Here is a 16811-nt window from a genome sequence, read left to right on the forward strand (position 1 = left end):
TGGCGGCATGGAAAGGAGCACAAAAGATAAGGCCGTCGAAGTAGTAGTTTTAGGGGTTTGTAGGGTGCGTCGACAGCTATGGTCATTTTGCACCACTGTCATTACGTAAAACTTATGTTCCTTTTAAACTAGGAATAAGTAAACAGATAAATACGAATAAATATATAAATAAATAAACAAACAAAAAAAAAAAAAAGAAAATGCTAAAATCAAAAGCATTAAAATTATGAGCTCCGAAGCTAAAGCTGCCCCATTAAACCAGTTGCCCTTAAAAAAGTTAAGACTCGATTTATAGACCCAGAGTCATCCCCTAAAATATTTTTTAAGTCTCCCCTTATCTTCAACATGTCTCTGGCCCTTTGGTATGTTGTACATTCCGTCAGGATATGTTTTATCGTCAGGGGTTGGAAACACTCATTGCAGCGGGGCTGTTCTTTTACCTCCGCAAAGAGGTACGAATGAGTGAGGGCAGAGTGTCCTATTCTCAGGCGCGTAATCATGACCTCTTCCCTCCGAATGTTCCGGATGGAAGAGGACCATGGTGAAACGACCGGTTTTATTGCCCTGAGTTTATTATTTTGAAGAGACTGCCAAGTCTCCTTCCACTGATGCAGGACCGAGTTCCGCAAGGCGGCCTTCACGTCCTCCATTGGAACCAAGGTGGAGTCCGTCTCGGGTTGTCGAAGGGCATCCTTCGCTGCCTGGTCAGCTTTTTCGTTGCCTCTTATGCCGACGTGACCAGGAGTCCATATAAAGGAGACCCTGTTCCCCTTTCTCTGAAGGGACAACAGGGTATAATGGATCTCCTGGACTATCGGGTGCACAGGTGCAAAGGCCGATAAAGATTTTAGGGCGCTCAACGAGTCGGTGCAGATGAGGAAAGAGCCATTGCTTTCTTTTATTTCTCCTAGGGCCGTCCTTATGGCTGACAGCTCGGCTGTGAAAATGCTGCAAGAAGTGTGCAGTTTTTTCCTCACGACTCCATGGTAGTGGGACACGACCGCATAGGCACATGCAGATTCTGACTTTGACCCGTCGGTGTAGACTGGGACAAAGTCAGAAAGTGAGCTGAGGACGGCACTGAAGAGCTGCTGGTATTCGGAATCGGTCGTTTTGGCTTTGCGGCGTGCACTGGCAATGAGTTTAATATCCGGCATTGGTGTTAACCAAGGCGGATACTTAGCATAGGAGACGGGGCATATTTGAGGAAATGTAAAATTTACCTCATTAATAAAATCATTAAAACGAACGGCAAAGGGCCTAGTTGCCCTTCTCCGCCTGTTAAATAAGTCTAAAAACCGTTGGTTAAAAACTATGTTAAAACAAGGGTGGATTGTCTCTGATAAAATTTTACAGGCATAGTTGCCCATTAAAATCATCCTGCGGGTTTCCAACGGAGGCTCCCCTGCGTCTGCAAGTAAGCTTGGGACTGGGCTTGTTCTAAATGCCCCGGTGGCCAACCGTATCCCAGCATTGTGGACACATGTGAGTGGTCTCAAGTAAGACTCTCGTCCTGAGGAATACACTATGGAACCATAGTCCAGTTTGGATCGCACCAAGCCTCTGTACAATAAAAGCATGGTGGAGCGGTCTGCTCCCCAAGTGGAGTGAGTTAAAAACTTTAAAACGTTGAGGGTTTGGCGACACCTCTCCCGTAACACGCGGATATGCTCCCGCCAGTTCAGCTTTTGGTCCAGGATCATGCCGAGAAAGCGGACGGACTCCACAAATGGAAGAATCCTACCCAACAGGGTTAGGGTCGGGGTAACGTGGTAACCGCGAAGACGGTGAAAGTGCACGCATTTCGTTTTCTCCATGGAGAAACGAAATCCGTTCTTTCGCGACCACTCTCCCAGTTTGTTTAGAGTCACCTGGGCTTGCCTGGAAGCGTTTGGCAGTCGTGTCGACCGGCAAAATATGGCTAAGTCGTCCACATAGAGCGATGCCATCACCGGGGCATTGATGCATTCCACCACGTCGTTGATGGCGATGGCAAATAACGTCACGCTCAGTACTGAACCCTGGGGTACCCCGTTCTCCTGTGTAAAAGATCGGGAAAAGTGCTTCCCAGTCCTTACTTTAAAAAGGCGGTTAGTTAAAAAATTTCTGATAAATAGGGCCATGTTGCCTCTAAATCCCCACTTGTGGAGCGTGTTGAGGATTCTCCATCGCCACACACTATCATAGGCCTTCTCCAGGTCGAAAAAGACTGCTATGACGTGTTGACGGTGGAGAAAGGCTTCCTGGATGAAGTTCTCAGTGCGCACCAGATGGTCTGTCGTGGACCTGCCACGCCGAAAGCCGCACTGAGCGTCGGAGAGCAGGTGTCGACTCTCCAAGCACCACATGAGACGTCGGTTTACCATCCGTTCCATCACCTTGCACAGGCAGCTGGTGAGAGATATGGGACGGTAGTTGTTCGGGTCATTTTTGTCCTTGCCCTGTTTTGGGATTGGTATCACGATGGACTCTCGCCAGGCATTTGGAAAACTGCCCTCGTTCCAAAGTTGGTTGAGGGTATTTAGGACCTCCCCAATCGCAGTTTCCGGAATGTTCCGGAGAAATGCGTTGTGGATTTCGTCCGCCCCTGGCGAGGTGTAATGGGAGTCTTCGATGGCGGATTTAAGCTCCCAGGACGTGAAAGGCTCATTGTAATATTCATTTGTAGGACCTGCACCAAAATTGAGAGGGACTCTCTCGCATCGCCTCTTCAGGTTCGCAAAGTCCGCGGCATAGCCCTCGTCACTGCTATTGGCCGCGAACTGACTGGCAAATATGTTGCTTATTTCGGCAGGTGAATTAACCACCCGGCCAGCAACAAGCAATGGCGAGATGACAAATGAGCCCTTGGACCCGGAGATTTTCTTGACTTTGTCCCATACCTGACCAAGCGGCGTGCGATGGTTGATGGTAGAGACGTATTCTATCCAGGAAGCCCTCTTGGCCTCCTTCACGGCCCTTCGAGCTCGCGCTCTCAGGCGGCGGTACGATGCCAGATTAGTTGCCGTGGGATATTTTCTAAAAATATTTAATGCTTTTTTCCTCGCCCGAATCGCCCGGTCGCATTCCCCGTTCCACCAAGGGACAGGAGCTCGATTAATGTTCCCGGACGTACGAGGGATACTTTTGGTAGCTGCCGCCAACAGCGTTGAACTTAATTTATCGACGTTGTGCAACGCGTCGAAACTTGCGTCGTGTTTATATGTAAACGTACGCTTGAAAAGTGGCCAGTCCGCACGGTTAATACGCCACTTTTCCGGAGGTTTTGAAATGGTGGGCGAAGAGTCTTCCTTAACGAGTAGAAGAGGAAAATGGTCACTCCCACAGAGATCGTTGTGGGTGGACATTTTCAGCTTTGGGGCTAGACTTCTCGAGCATAGACAAAGATCTATTGCTGAGAATTCCCCATTGAAGCTGTTAAAACGGGTTTTTTCGCCGCTATTTAATAAAAACAGGTTAAAATCCTCAATAAAGTTGGATAAAATTCGACCTCTCCTATTGCTTTGGGTTTCTGGCCCTCCCCAGAGAGGATCATGGGCATTAAAATCTCCCATCAAAATGAACGGCTGAGGAAGCTGGTGGACAAGGGCTTCAAGGTTCAGGCGGGTCACCGGTGCACCCTCTGGCAGATACACGTTGCATAACGTCATCCTCTCAGGGGTGTGCACCGTGACAGCGACGGCCTGGAATGGAGAGTTCAGTTGGACTCGCGAGGTGTAAAGGGCCTCACGGGCCGCAACTGCTACTCCCCCTTGGGCTCGTTGGCCACTTAGGTCATCCGTTCTAAAAACAGTGAATCCCTTCAGAATACCCTTATCTTCAGCCTTAAAATGGGTCTCTTGGAGACAAATACAAGAGGGTTTAAAATCTTGGATTAAAATGGCCAGCTCCTCCTTGTGCCGATAAAAGCCATTGCAGTTCCACTGCAGAATGGAACACATTTAAAGTGTTAAATTAAAATAAATAAATAAATATATAAATAAATAAGATGACTAAAAAGGGAGATGACCAACTCTATTGAGGTTATCGCTTGAAGCGATGTTTCCTCTTCCACTCGTTTGCGAAGACCTCAGTATCAGAGATACTCTGGTCCTCTTCAATTACCTCCGGCCTCTTTGGCTTCACTGGAGGCGGCGGGGAAGGTGTATTCTCACGCCCTTTTGGCGTGTTCCCCTTGGTGGTTTTCTGTGGGCTCTTCTTTGAAGGGCCCACAGGAGTAGGTGGCTCCTTGTCCACCTTACTCTTTCCATCCTTCACCCTTTTGGGTTTAGGCACTTGCGTGTTTTCAACTGGGGATTCTTTCGGTATCTCCGTCTGCGTGGCGATGGTACACTTTACACATTGCGTGGTTGCAACGGAAGCAAAGGACCGGGAGAAAGTTGGAGCGATTAGCGCCCTGTATTTTCTCCTCGCTTCCGCATATGGGATTTTTTCAAGGGTTTTTATCTCCATGACTTTCCTCTCTTCTTTCATCTTCGGGCAATCACGAGAGTACACTGGGTGTGTACCCTCGCAATTGACACAAAGAGGTTCCGAAGAGCACTCTTTATCCTCGTGCGCGTCTTTGCCACAGCGCGGGCAGGTGGCCTTACCCTCGCAACGCGACGCGACATGGCCGAACCGTTGGCATTTGAAACAACGCACGGGATTTGGGATGAATGGCCTCACTGGTACCGATTCATAGCCCACAAACACCTTGTCGGGTAGTCTATCACGCGCAAACGTCAAGATCACGGAGGTGCTGTTTACGTTTTCTCCGTTGCGCCTCGTGGTGAGTCGACGACAATCAGTCACTCCCTGAGAGAACATTTCTCTCTTGATTTCTTCGATGTCCACGTATAGGAGGTCGTAGTGACTGATGACTCCCCGACAGGTGTTAAGAGTGCGGTGCACCTCCACCTTGATCGGAATGTCATGGAGCATTCCCATAGCAAGCAGTTTATCGCTTTGTGTATCGTTCAGGGTCTCTATAAGAAGTGTACCATCCCGGAGCTTCTTCACGCTCTTTGGGTCCCCAGGTACAATCTGTGACAAAACTCTGCGAATTAAGAAAGGAGAAACCTTTTTCAAGGTTTCACCTTCCTTTATGCACGACATAATTAAATAGCGCTTACATGCGCCTATGCACTTTTCTCCCCCGCCGGTGTCCGGACGGGATCTTTTTAGTGGTGGAAAGGGTTTTTCCTCCATAATAATTAATTATTCGTCCCTCGGCCTCCCCACCCGCCACGGAGCCACACATTTGGGACGCCACTCCGCCAAACCGGAGCGGTCGCCAGGGCTAACTCGAGGGATATAGCGCTTCAGGAGTGGTTGTCTGTTTCGGGGTGGATCTTCGGTGCAAGGGCCCACCAAAACCCTTACATCTCCGACCTCCCTACGCAGACCCCCACAACCTTGGCACTCGCCACCGGAGCGAAAACGCGACGGAAGCCGATTGACCGGGAGTGGCTAGCTCCCGGCCTCCCGTTTACACGAAATCCGGGGCCGAAGAGGGGTATCACTCCCCGGTCCATACAGGGCATCCGACACCCTGCTGGGAACCAGAAAGCTCACCCTCCAGGATCCCCTTTTCTCCCTTACGGGTCTCCAGGCACGGCAAACACCTGGGCGGATCGCAGGCCAGATGGTATGGCCGCTCACAGACAGTGGATCCACAGCACTGTCCGGACGCATCCCTTGCTGGCTTGGGGTTTGTTTTCGGGGTTTTCTCCCCGCCCTTTTAGTCGCCTCTTACGACAAGCAGGGATACTGCGGGAGTATTCTCTAACCCCCTACCCGCGGGGGGGGGCCGTCGAAGGTCTGAAACACGGAAGGGGAGGATCGGTGAGAGAAAGTGACTTAAGGAAGTATGCTGCTATGTTGAGCACTAATATTGGTGGCAATCCAAGGCGAGTACGTCTTGGGGGCCGCAGCATGGATGGATAAAGAGCGGGGAGTTGACTTCGCTAGGGGAGTAATGGCTGGCTGCAAAGCCCTCTAAAATATATGGACGCGCCTATCCAACAGTGGGTTCGGGAGCACAGCTCGCGCCTCACATCTGGTTAACCTCTGATCTGTTTCTATGGTGGATTTAACCAAGGACTTGTATGCGGAAGAGAGAATGGGAATTCTACGAATACTCGGATGAACGTGGAGACGGGATGAAGAAAGGTGTCGTTCAATAGCCAGTAGTATTTTATAGGGGAGGCAACCGAGAGCTGAGGTCATTTGTGCCATTAGGGATGGACAGGAGAGGGATGAATGGTGGAGGGAAACCCGGCGCCGACACTAGCCTTCTCTTAACGAAAGGCGCCAAGGAGTCCACAGCTTAATGTCCTCTCCGACGGACGGCGTATTCACTCAAAGTGTCCTCCATAAAGCACCTCAAGGAAGGATCGGGATACCACTGAAAATCTGCCGCCGCCGGGATTCAAACCCGGGCCCCCAGGGTGGGAAGCCAGTACGTTAGCCACCGCACCATCCCGATCCCCATTCAATAGCTGTGCGTGAATTCAATAGTTTGTGCGTGAATTAGGAGTATTTTCGACAGAATGCTGTCACACAGAAATATTCCACACACAGGCTATTGAAAACCGCGGTGCTCCCATGACGGGAGGCCTGTTAGGGAGGTCTTCCTTCGCATTCAATTCGGCTCTATCTGTTGTTTCGCTCGACGGCCGGACGCATGGTGTGTCTATTCTGTGCCTATCATCGAACCTATGGATATCATACTGCCCGATTAAGGACGCAACAATACATCAGGTGCCCTGGGTAACACCTGAGTGTGTCCTAGGGGACTCAGTAGAAAGGCGGGGAGTGGGGAGCCAGATAGGTATGAGAACCGTTGGGTCATGGCCCCCTGGACCCATGGGTTGTTGAGGGAATAGGATCCCTTCCTGCCTTGAGTTCTAAAAGGTAATCACGAAGCTGAAGAGGTCTTTGATGGATCGCCTGGCTCGAGCGAGGTCATCAGGACATACTAGGGGTGATCGCAACGCACAAGTCCTACCGTGCATTATTCCATGGAGAGGGCCACATAATAAACAATATTCTAATCAATATTAATAGTAATCTTCCGCTTCTTCGGAGAGACTATCATTATTTCCTACAAAATTCAGGGTCCTTAGTCGCCAATAATGATATGACTAAATTCGCATCAATGACGATCTCACTGACACATTAAAATTAATATTAAAAACTAAATTTATCCCACATTTAAAAAAGGGCAGCGGGAAAGGATCTTAGTGGAAAACTAGTATTAACCAATTCTCCATAATCTAAAAAACTGATTTGAAATATTTTGTTGAAGGAATTGTTCCTTCTCGTGCTCTGCGATGATTTCATTATACTGGGTACTTATCTCTGTTTGAAGGAACGAGTATATCTTACACGTTTTGGGATCAATAGAGAGATTATACCAGATAAGGTTTTTATAGGGTATATCGATAAATGAGTTGCTTTTTAAAGAAAATTTTCCTCGCATCACTTCTATATTGTTAAGATTTTGTCCTAGTAGTATAACGGCAAATGGGATTCTGCCTGCGTTCAATACCGAAGTACTAAACTATTATTTCACCAAATCATGAAAAAAAATCAACATATCGTTCAGTAGAAGGAACACTGCACTTACGTTGTACTTGAAAGGGAATAATTTATTTAATAAATATATTAGTACAGAAGTCATATTTTTATAAAACGGCTTGATATCCATACATTATTTATTTAACTTTCACTCCATTGTATGTGATAACAGTTTCAAAAACCTATACGAAATCCAGATTTCTCTTATTAAAAATTCGTGAAAATTCGGCGACTTAAAGAATAGATGGAAATTGCAAACTGATATCAAGAACAGAGGACCCATCCTCTCTTTACAAAAATCATGGAAGATAATGTTGATGCTAAAATGGTCAAAAATTGTTTTTAAAGGGAAATGGTGATACTTATCATATTATTTCAGAGATGAATTAAATAGCGCAAGGTGCTACTAACTTTTCCGAATAAATAGAATAAATAATTTGAAATTTGGAGATGTTAGTCTTCATATAAGGCTTAGATTATCCAAACTAATCTTTAAAGCCAATGTTACTGACAAACATCTTTTAAATCATCCTCTTAGAAGTCACCCTTCTTGTTAAACGTGACCTCATAGAATGGATATTAAATTGAAATCTGTGAACAGAAAGATGTGGTGACGAAGAATTAACTCTAAAACGAATTTTCTCATTGCCAGGGACCCTTAAACTACTAACATTTACTAATGAGATGTATTTAATGTATCCTAATTTAATGAACTTGTTTATGCACCGTAGATCGCGATGCACCACGCACGCCTCGGGTTGGGTACCGGAGGACGACTTCGCATCACGTGTGTCACTACCCTGCCGTCTTTCAAACATCCGCATCCAAACGGAGTTGAATTCAATGACAAGCGCACGACCTCTATATCCGGTGAGTAGCCAAATAAATAAACAAACCCAAATGTTTCCTCATGCTGGGATCAAATGTAAGCATCTGCTACACGCAATAGAATTCAGCACTGATTGGTTCGATGAGAAAATAGGAGACAATAAACCCGAGTATGTACGGCATGCGCCAATCTCCAATAATTGATATTAAAAGTGAAGTTTCTGAGGAAAATTATATAAAGGGTATTCAAATAAGTTATTTGTACATTCTTTGAGTGACCCATGGCAAATATTAACAGGCAAGGTGATGATTTGTAGGAACCTATTTGACATTTTGGTTGAATGAGGTGCACTTAGTTATTCCACATGGAAATTTGTTACATTATGACCATGGTATCGACGATAAACGTCATCATCAAGTGAAGAATACTTTTTAGTGCAACATCTCATATAGTAAAGAGAGTAGGGAGGGGGGTAGAGGTGTAGGGGAGGAAGGTGTAGGGGAGGAAGGTGGGGGAGAGAAAGGTGGAGGGGAGGAAGTAGTGGGTAGGTAAGATTTGGTGGAGGGGTTTCCCCAGAGGATAAGAGCCAGGAATGTAAGAGCTCTCCCAAAGAGGGGGTTTCAGCCTCCAAAAAGTGCACAAACCAGGTATCCCGATTGGGCAAGTGGTTTCAAATGCGTCAGCCCTTAATCATCTCCTTACCATAAACCCTAACCAAGTGTACAGACAACATTCCAATTTTTTCCAAAATATGGTAATACCAACTCAGTCGATTTAGCAGTTCGACTATCCCGACAAGAGTTGCACCAAAAGGCGCACTTGAGAGGGACTAAGTGCACCCTTGTCTCCTACGACATAACCAACTTGTTTCCCAATGTACCCACCAGACAAGCTGTCCAGGTAACAGAAGGGATTCTCCTGCATAAACGTGTCCCCGCCCCGATAGTGCTAGATCTCTACTCGATCTACTCCGCTCTTCAAACATGTCTCGCAGAATTATTTCAAATTCAAAGAATAAATTTTTGAACAACCACAAGGGTTGGCTATGGGTTTACCCTTATCCCCATTACTTGCGCACATTTACATGGACAACTTATAAAATGAACTGTTCTCATATGCGAACCCTTTGTTAAAAATTGTCTGTGCTTGGTATCAATGCGCGGACGATTTTTTGTGCTTATGGTCAGGATCCGCTAGGTAACTCGACACATTCTAGCACCTTTTGAATTCCTTGGACTAATGTGTTAAATTTACAATGAAAAGAGGAGGTAATGGGTCCCTTAATTTTCTCGACCTAACCATTTACAAGGAATATGATTAATTCAATATTTTCATTTTTAGAAATGACGCGTACATGGACCAAATCATCCATGCTACATCCAGGCATCATTTTGCTCAAAAACTGTCTGCCTTATATTCCATGCTCCACCGTGTGATAGCAATTCCCATGTCCCAAGCCAATATTAAAAAATAGCTAAACATTTGAAAGAAAAGAGCTATCAGCAATGGCTAACAAAACCAACATGAGACTGTATAGAAAGAAAAAGGAAAAAAATCACCATCCGAACCATTTTACGGAACCCTCCCCCTATGTGAGCCCAGATAATTGGAGGACATTTCTATACCTGAGAAATTTGTCCCTCCTAGCCACAAATTTCCTCCCGAGACACCATGTTAGAACTGCCTTTACGTCACCTTCAGGTTTTTATTTCTCCAAATCTAAGGAAATTGTCCCGAAGCTGGAAAGGAGAGGTGTATATAGACTCAAGTGCGAATCCACAGCGGCCTACATTGGGCAAACTGGTCGGAAGATCACCGCGACTGAAGGAACACATGGCTTGTTATAAACTTGGACATTCAAATTCCAACTTCGCAAAGCACCTGGTACACCAGGGTCACGGCAAAGATTACTTTCTAGAAATATTGCATTTTGAAGGCAAAGTCCCCCGGCAAGACGCTATCGAGAAAGTGGAAATTTTGAAATCTTTACATGCTAATTGTGAAATGGTTTATGATCTGCTGCACACTTACTGCTCTACCCTCCCAAACCTCTTCCACTAACCCCCTCTACCTTCGCACATCCTCGGTTTTTCCTCTGCTTCCTTATCCTTCAACCTTCACTCATCCCCCACCGCCGCAGTTCGTCAGCTTGGGAAGCACTAGCTCTTCCTGCCTCCCACTCTCACATTCTAGACATTTTATTCTCTGGGGAAAGCCCCCCTCCACCCAACCCTACCGACCCACTACCTCCTCCCTTCCAACCCCCCTCCCCACTCTCTTCAGTATAAAAGATGTTGCACCAAATTGTATTCTCCACCTGATGATGACGTTAATCGTCGAAACCTAAGTCGTAAGCTATTAAATTTCATTGTGGAATAACAAAGTGTACCTAATTCAACAAAATGTCCAGCAAATTCTACGAAGTATCACCGGAAACCAACTACTTCACATACTGCGTCACCACGGGTCAGTTCGGCCACGTCTTCTAACCTCTTAAAGGGATGTTACGTCTTTTATTCCTGCAGGATTAAATAACAATCAAAGATTTGTCTTCGAATTTTTTGATGATCAATGAACCTTTGAAAATACTTAACGGCAAAGAAAAAAAGTACTCTTCATACTCTTTGCCGACTCTTGTATAAGGAAGTTGGCAAAAAAGCCTTCACACGGTCATACATTGGCCAGATTCTGTTCAAGAAATCTAAATATAAATTGCGTCCGAATCGAGGATACGGAAAATTTCTTAGACGCATAAAGCTACTGAATGGACAATCAGAGTCCACCACGCGAATAACGCACAGCAATACGTAATTGTTTGCCACAACCTATTAATAATGGAAGGGCACAATAGTTCGGTTATAGTTCCTGGTTCCATTAATAGTAATGGAAATAGTCAAGTAACACCTCAACACCATATTCCGGAATACATAATCCCGAACCATGGTAAAATTTAACAATTTTATATTCTGTTCAAAATCCAGCGACCTCATGACTTTCTTCAAAACGAGGAGCCTTCCCTGGAAATAATAGATTTAAGTACGCATTAATGGTGCTTTAAATTGTCTTTTCAGTAAGTGGTCGAAAGCACCATATTTTCAAGTGTCTACAGCGATGAATCAGTTTATCGCCGATAAGTATTTCAAGCAGTGTAGGGAAACATAACAGTTTCAGGCTTAAATAGGTGGAATTATTCCATGATAAGGGTAGAGAAAAAACTTTGCTGTTCCACATTAAAAGGTTTGTTCTATTGCACGACCATGGTACAATTCAGCGCATCATCAACAGGTGACCCATCATCACCCACCTGATAGTGATGCGCAGCATTGAAACCATGGCCGTGTAATATAATGAACCTTTTTTGTGGAATAGCAAAGTTATTTTCTCTACCGCCATCAGTATATGAAAGGCGAAACTAATAACAATGTTGTTCACTTTGCAGTGGACATCCTGATGCCGATGCAGGAAGAGGAGGACGAAGATGAATACCTGGAACCGTCTTCCAGCTTACAAGTTGAGCCACCCAGATTAGCAACCCTACTGTCTCTTGCCGTGTGTCTTCTAACTTTAATGGACTGGAATTCGAATTTAGTCCTTAGCTCAATCAGGCAAAATGTCAACCAATGCCATACACAGCCTCGTCGATGATGAGAACTTTTGTGAGATTATTACTGTGAACAAAAATTCGTCGTGGGTCAAATTATAAAACCCTGCCCTATCTTTCCAAAGTGAGCCTAAAAAAGCTTTCCTGCTTCGTAAAGATCCACTAACAAAAAAAATTAAGACACGCGATTTCAGAAATTGTGTTCCGAAAAAAAGTAATGCAAGGTGTCCTCCCATCTCCTGCAAATTATGTGTGTTGAATGTGTTTTGTGTCCCGTTCTCTATGTCTCTAATTCCATTGGCCTCTGAGAAACGTGAACAGCAGAAACGTGAGTGAAAAAAATGGTTTGCCAAGTGGACCTGGGAAAGTAAGAGAAATGGACTATATTCGTGTTATTAATGGCTTCCTACGATGTAAAGGACAGATAATTAATGTCAATTCCAAATGCCAATATGGTGCTTAAAACTGTTGGGAGGTGATCCATCAGTAATATTACGAGAGAATAAGCAAATGCTAACCTCTCATTTTAGTTGATTAATAGATGGACGCTAAATTTTTATGAAGTACAAAGTCGATCGGAAAGGTGTATACAAAACAATTTTCCACGGTTAAGTAAGCCAACCGCACATTGATTTTGTGAGAACTTTCCAACAGAAAGCTAATGAAAATACAAAAAAGTAAATGTAACAAGGGAAATTATGCCATCCTTTTATGTGTGAAAACTGTAACAATTTATTTATAACTTTTCACCGGCCTGATTTGAACACATTTGATTACAGGATGGAACTACAATATTTGATGTTAAAAATTAATTTAACGTTACCTATTGTTTCAAAAGTGCATTTATGTGGTCTATTACTACAATAGTGCAATAAAACAAAAGAAAGATACGTTCAGAAAACAAGTCTTTATTTATTATCACATCTATTTTAAACCTTGGATGATCTTATGTACTCGTAAACATTTAGTTTTACTTGAATTTTGGTGAGTGTATATATATATATATATATATATATATATATATATATATATATATATATATATATATATGCTTTCTTAGACGTAACACGGAAGTGCCGAATAGTACATTACACAGTAACAAACAATATAGAAATACAAAAAAGGAACACACACGTTATTTCTTGATAATTTCGACGGAATTCTACTCCGTCTTCATCGGAAGATAGAGAAGTAATGACTGCTGGAATAGTAGAGGTGAGGGGTGCGAGAGAAAGGGAAAGGGGCCAGGGGAAGGGGAGAATGGGAGGCGGAGGAGGGGTGAGAGGAATGGTTGGGGAGAGGAAAGGGAGAGGAGAAGCTAGAGGGGAGAGGAGAAGCTAGAGGGGAGCGGAGATAGGAAAGGAGGGAGAGGGAGGAGGTGGAATTGACACAAAATCGGAAAAGAAAACAATCTGCTCACCGCTACTATTGCAACATCCGAGACCCAGGTTTCAACTTATAAAGTCTTGATCAAGACTCCGCAAGTCGAAACAAAGGCCACGCACACCAAAACTCATGCGGAAAAACAGTTTTCAACCCTCCGATATGCATCGCTTCCACAAAGTAACAATTTTAGGCCACTCCCATCAGTGAACGACATAACTCCCATCAGTCAACGACAAAAGGCCTCTCTTTCTCCCCCACCCCCAAGGTTAATCACGTGACCATCCTCGCAGACGTCATATATTTTGCCAGAAATCTTAGATGGCGACATTTCTGGGCGATGCAACCCGCCAAGCTTCAATCCCCCGCGCGCACACACGCACACGCACACACACACACGCACACGCACACACACACACACACACACACACACAGCGCCCTCACTACGTTCCGGCCGCCTTCCCACCTCCACCGCTCCCTCCAAATCACCCGGTCGAAATCTTTATCAATCTTCAGTCCAAACCATCTAGTCCTTTCCTTAAATCTCCTCACCCGAAACCTAATCTCTCCCCGGCCGAAGTAGCTGAGTTAAAAAACTCACACGCAACCCCAACCAAGTCATCACTTCTGCCGAAAAAGGTTCGACAGTTGTAATCCTTAACACTGCAGACTACCTACAAGAATGAACCAGATTACTCTCAGACACTTCCTCCTATCAACATATTCCTGCTGACCCTAACCCCGCATTCCAAAAAGAAATAATCGCTTTTCTCCGAGACAACGGCCCTAAGGAGAATCTTTCCCCCAGGGACATCTCCCTCCTTTCCCCTTTCCAACCACACACCCCTCACTTCCACATCCTTCTAAGATCCACAAACCCAACAACCAAGGCCGCCCTATAGTCTCCTCTCGTAGCTCTCCGACTGAAAGAATTTCCGCCTTCGTGGACTACTATCTCCAACCTTTAGTTCACTTCCTACCCTCGTTTATAAAAGATACCTACCACTTCCTCAGATTACTCCACTCAACTTCCCTCCCTCCTGATACCCATATTACTATGGCTACTATCGATGTCACCTCCTTATACACATCCATTCCTCACCAAGAAGGCTTTTCTTCCCTACGTCACTTCCTCTCCAAACGCCCTACCCCTCACATCCCCAGTACCGGATTCCTCATTGATCTTTCCAATTTCATTCCCACCCGCAACTCCTTTTCTTACAACAATAACCATTACCTCCAAATAAAGGGCTGTGCCATGGTTAGCAGATTCAGCCCTTCATATGCAAACCTCCACCTCGGTGTCCTGGAAGAGAATTTCCTTTCAAGCTATCCTCTGCAACCCCTCCTGTGGCTCCGATACATTGATGACATCTTTCTACTATGGCCACATAGTAGAAAGATTCCCTCCATTCCTTTATTTCCCAACTCAATGATTCCTCATCTCTGTCTTTCACCTCGACCATTTCATCCTCTCAGATCACCTTCCTCGATGTCAATATTTCCCTAAGTAATAACAAATTTGTAGTAGTTTTAGGGGTTTGTAGGGTGCGTCGACAGCTATGGTCATTTTGCACCACTGTCATTACGTAAAACTTATGTTCCTTTTAAACTAGGAATAAGTAAACAAATAAATACGAATAAATATATAAATAAATAAAATAAACAAAAAAAAAAAGGAAAATGCTAAAATCAAAAGCATTAAAATTATGAGCTCCAAAGCTAAAGCTGCCCCATTAAACCGGTTGACCTTAAAAAACCTAAGACTCGGTTAATACACCCAGAGTCATCCCCTAAAATATTTTTTAAGTCTCCCCTTATCTTCAACATGTCTCTGGCCCTTTGGTATGTTGTGCATTCCGTCAGGATATGTTTTATCGTCAGGGGTTGGAAACACTCATTGCAACGGGGCTGTTCTTTTACCTCCGCAAAGAGGTACGAATGAGTGAGGGCAGAGTGTCCTATTCTCAGGCGCGTAATCATGACCTCTTCCCTCCGAATTTTCCGGATGGAAGAGGACCATGGTGAAACGACCGGTTTTATTGCCCTGAGTTTATTATTTTGCAGAGACTGCCAAGTCTCCTTCCACTGATGCAGGACCGAGTTCCGCAAGGCAGCCTTTACGTCCTCCATTGGAACCAAGGTGGAGTCGGTCTCGGGTTTTCGAAGGGCATCCTTCGCTGCCTGGTCAGCTTTTTCGTTACCTCTTATGCCGACGTGACCAGGAGTCCATATAAAGGAGACCCTGTTCCCCTTTCTCTGAAGGGACAACAGGGTATAATGGATCTCCTGGACTATCGGGTGCACAGGTGCAAAGACCGATATAGATTTTAGGGCGCTCAAAGAGTCTGTGCAGATGAGGAAAGAGCCATCGCTTTCTTTTATTTCTCCTAGGGCCGTCCTTATGGCTGACAGCTCGGCTGTGAAAATGCTGCAAGAAGTGTGCAGTTTTTTCCTCACGACTCCATGGTAGTGGGACACGACCGCATAGGCACATGCAGATTCTGACTTTGACCCGTCGGTGTAGACTGGGACAAAGTCAGAAAGTGAGCCGAGGACGGCACTGAAGAGCTGCTGGTATTCGGAATCGGTCGTCTTGGCTTTGCGGCGTGCACTGGCAATGAGTTTAATATCCGGCATTGGCGTTAACCAAGGCGGGTACTTAGCATAGGAGACGGGGCATATTTGAGGAAATGTAAAATTTACCGCGTTAATAAAATCATTAAAACGAACGGCAAAGGGCCTAGTTGCCCTTCTCCGCCTGTTAAATAAGTCTAAAAACCGTTGGTTAAAAACTATGTTAAAACAAGGGTGGATTGTCTCTGATAAAATTTTACAGGCATAGTTGCCCATTAAAATCATCCTGCGGGTTTCCAACGGAGGCTCCCCTGCGTCTGCAAGTAAGCTTGGGACTGGGCTTGTTCTAAATGCCCCGGTGGCCAACCGTATCCCAGCATTGTGGACACATGTAAGTGGTCTCAAGTAAGACTCTCGCTTCCTACCCAGAGGGCCCGGGTTCAAATCCCGGCGGTGTTGAATATTTTTCAGAGGTATCTCGATCCCTACTTGAGGTGCTTTGTGGAGGGCACTTTGAGTGAGTACGCCGTCCGTCGGATGGGACGTTAAGCTGCGGACCCCTTAGCGCCTTTCGTAAAGAGTAGGCTAATGCCGACGCCGGGTTTCTCTCCACTCTTCATCCTTTCCTATCCATCCCCTATGGCGCAAATGACCTTAGCTGTCGGTCGCCTCCCCTCAAAACTACTACTAAGTAAGACTCTCGTCCTGAGGAATACACTATGGAACCATAGTCCAGTTTGGATCGCACCAAGCCTCTGTACAATAAAAGCATGGTGGTGCGGTCTGCTCCCCAAGTGGAGTGAGTTAAAAACTTTAAAACGTTGAGGGTTTGGCGACACCTCTCACGTAACACGCGGA

The 16811-nt window shown here is 45.2% G+C and overlaps 1 protein-coding gene across 1 annotated transcript in view; it reads left to right on the plus strand.

Annotated features, from left to right (window-relative positions):
• Window positions 1–12771, plus strand: part of LOC139698690 (uncharacterized) — a 629080-nt gene extending 616309 nt beyond the window's left edge. The window contains exons 6-7 of the mRNA XM_071597569.1: window positions 8295–8433; window positions 11832–12771. Of these exons, the coding sequence (XP_071453670.1) occupies window positions 8295–8433; window positions 11832–12037 (345 nt within the window). The 3' untranslated portion in view covers window positions 12038–12771. The remainder of the gene's footprint in view (window positions 1–8294; window positions 8434–11831) is intronic.
• Window positions 12772–16811: the final 4040 nt, after the last annotated feature.

This window comes from Hetaerina americana, unplaced genomic scaffold (genome assembly GCF_022747635.1).
Source record: "Hetaerina americana unplaced genomic scaffold, ioHetAmer1.1.p SCAF_10, whole genome shotgun sequence".
Taxonomy (NCBI): domain Eukaryota; kingdom Metazoa; phylum Arthropoda; class Insecta; order Odonata; family Calopterygidae; genus Hetaerina; species Hetaerina americana.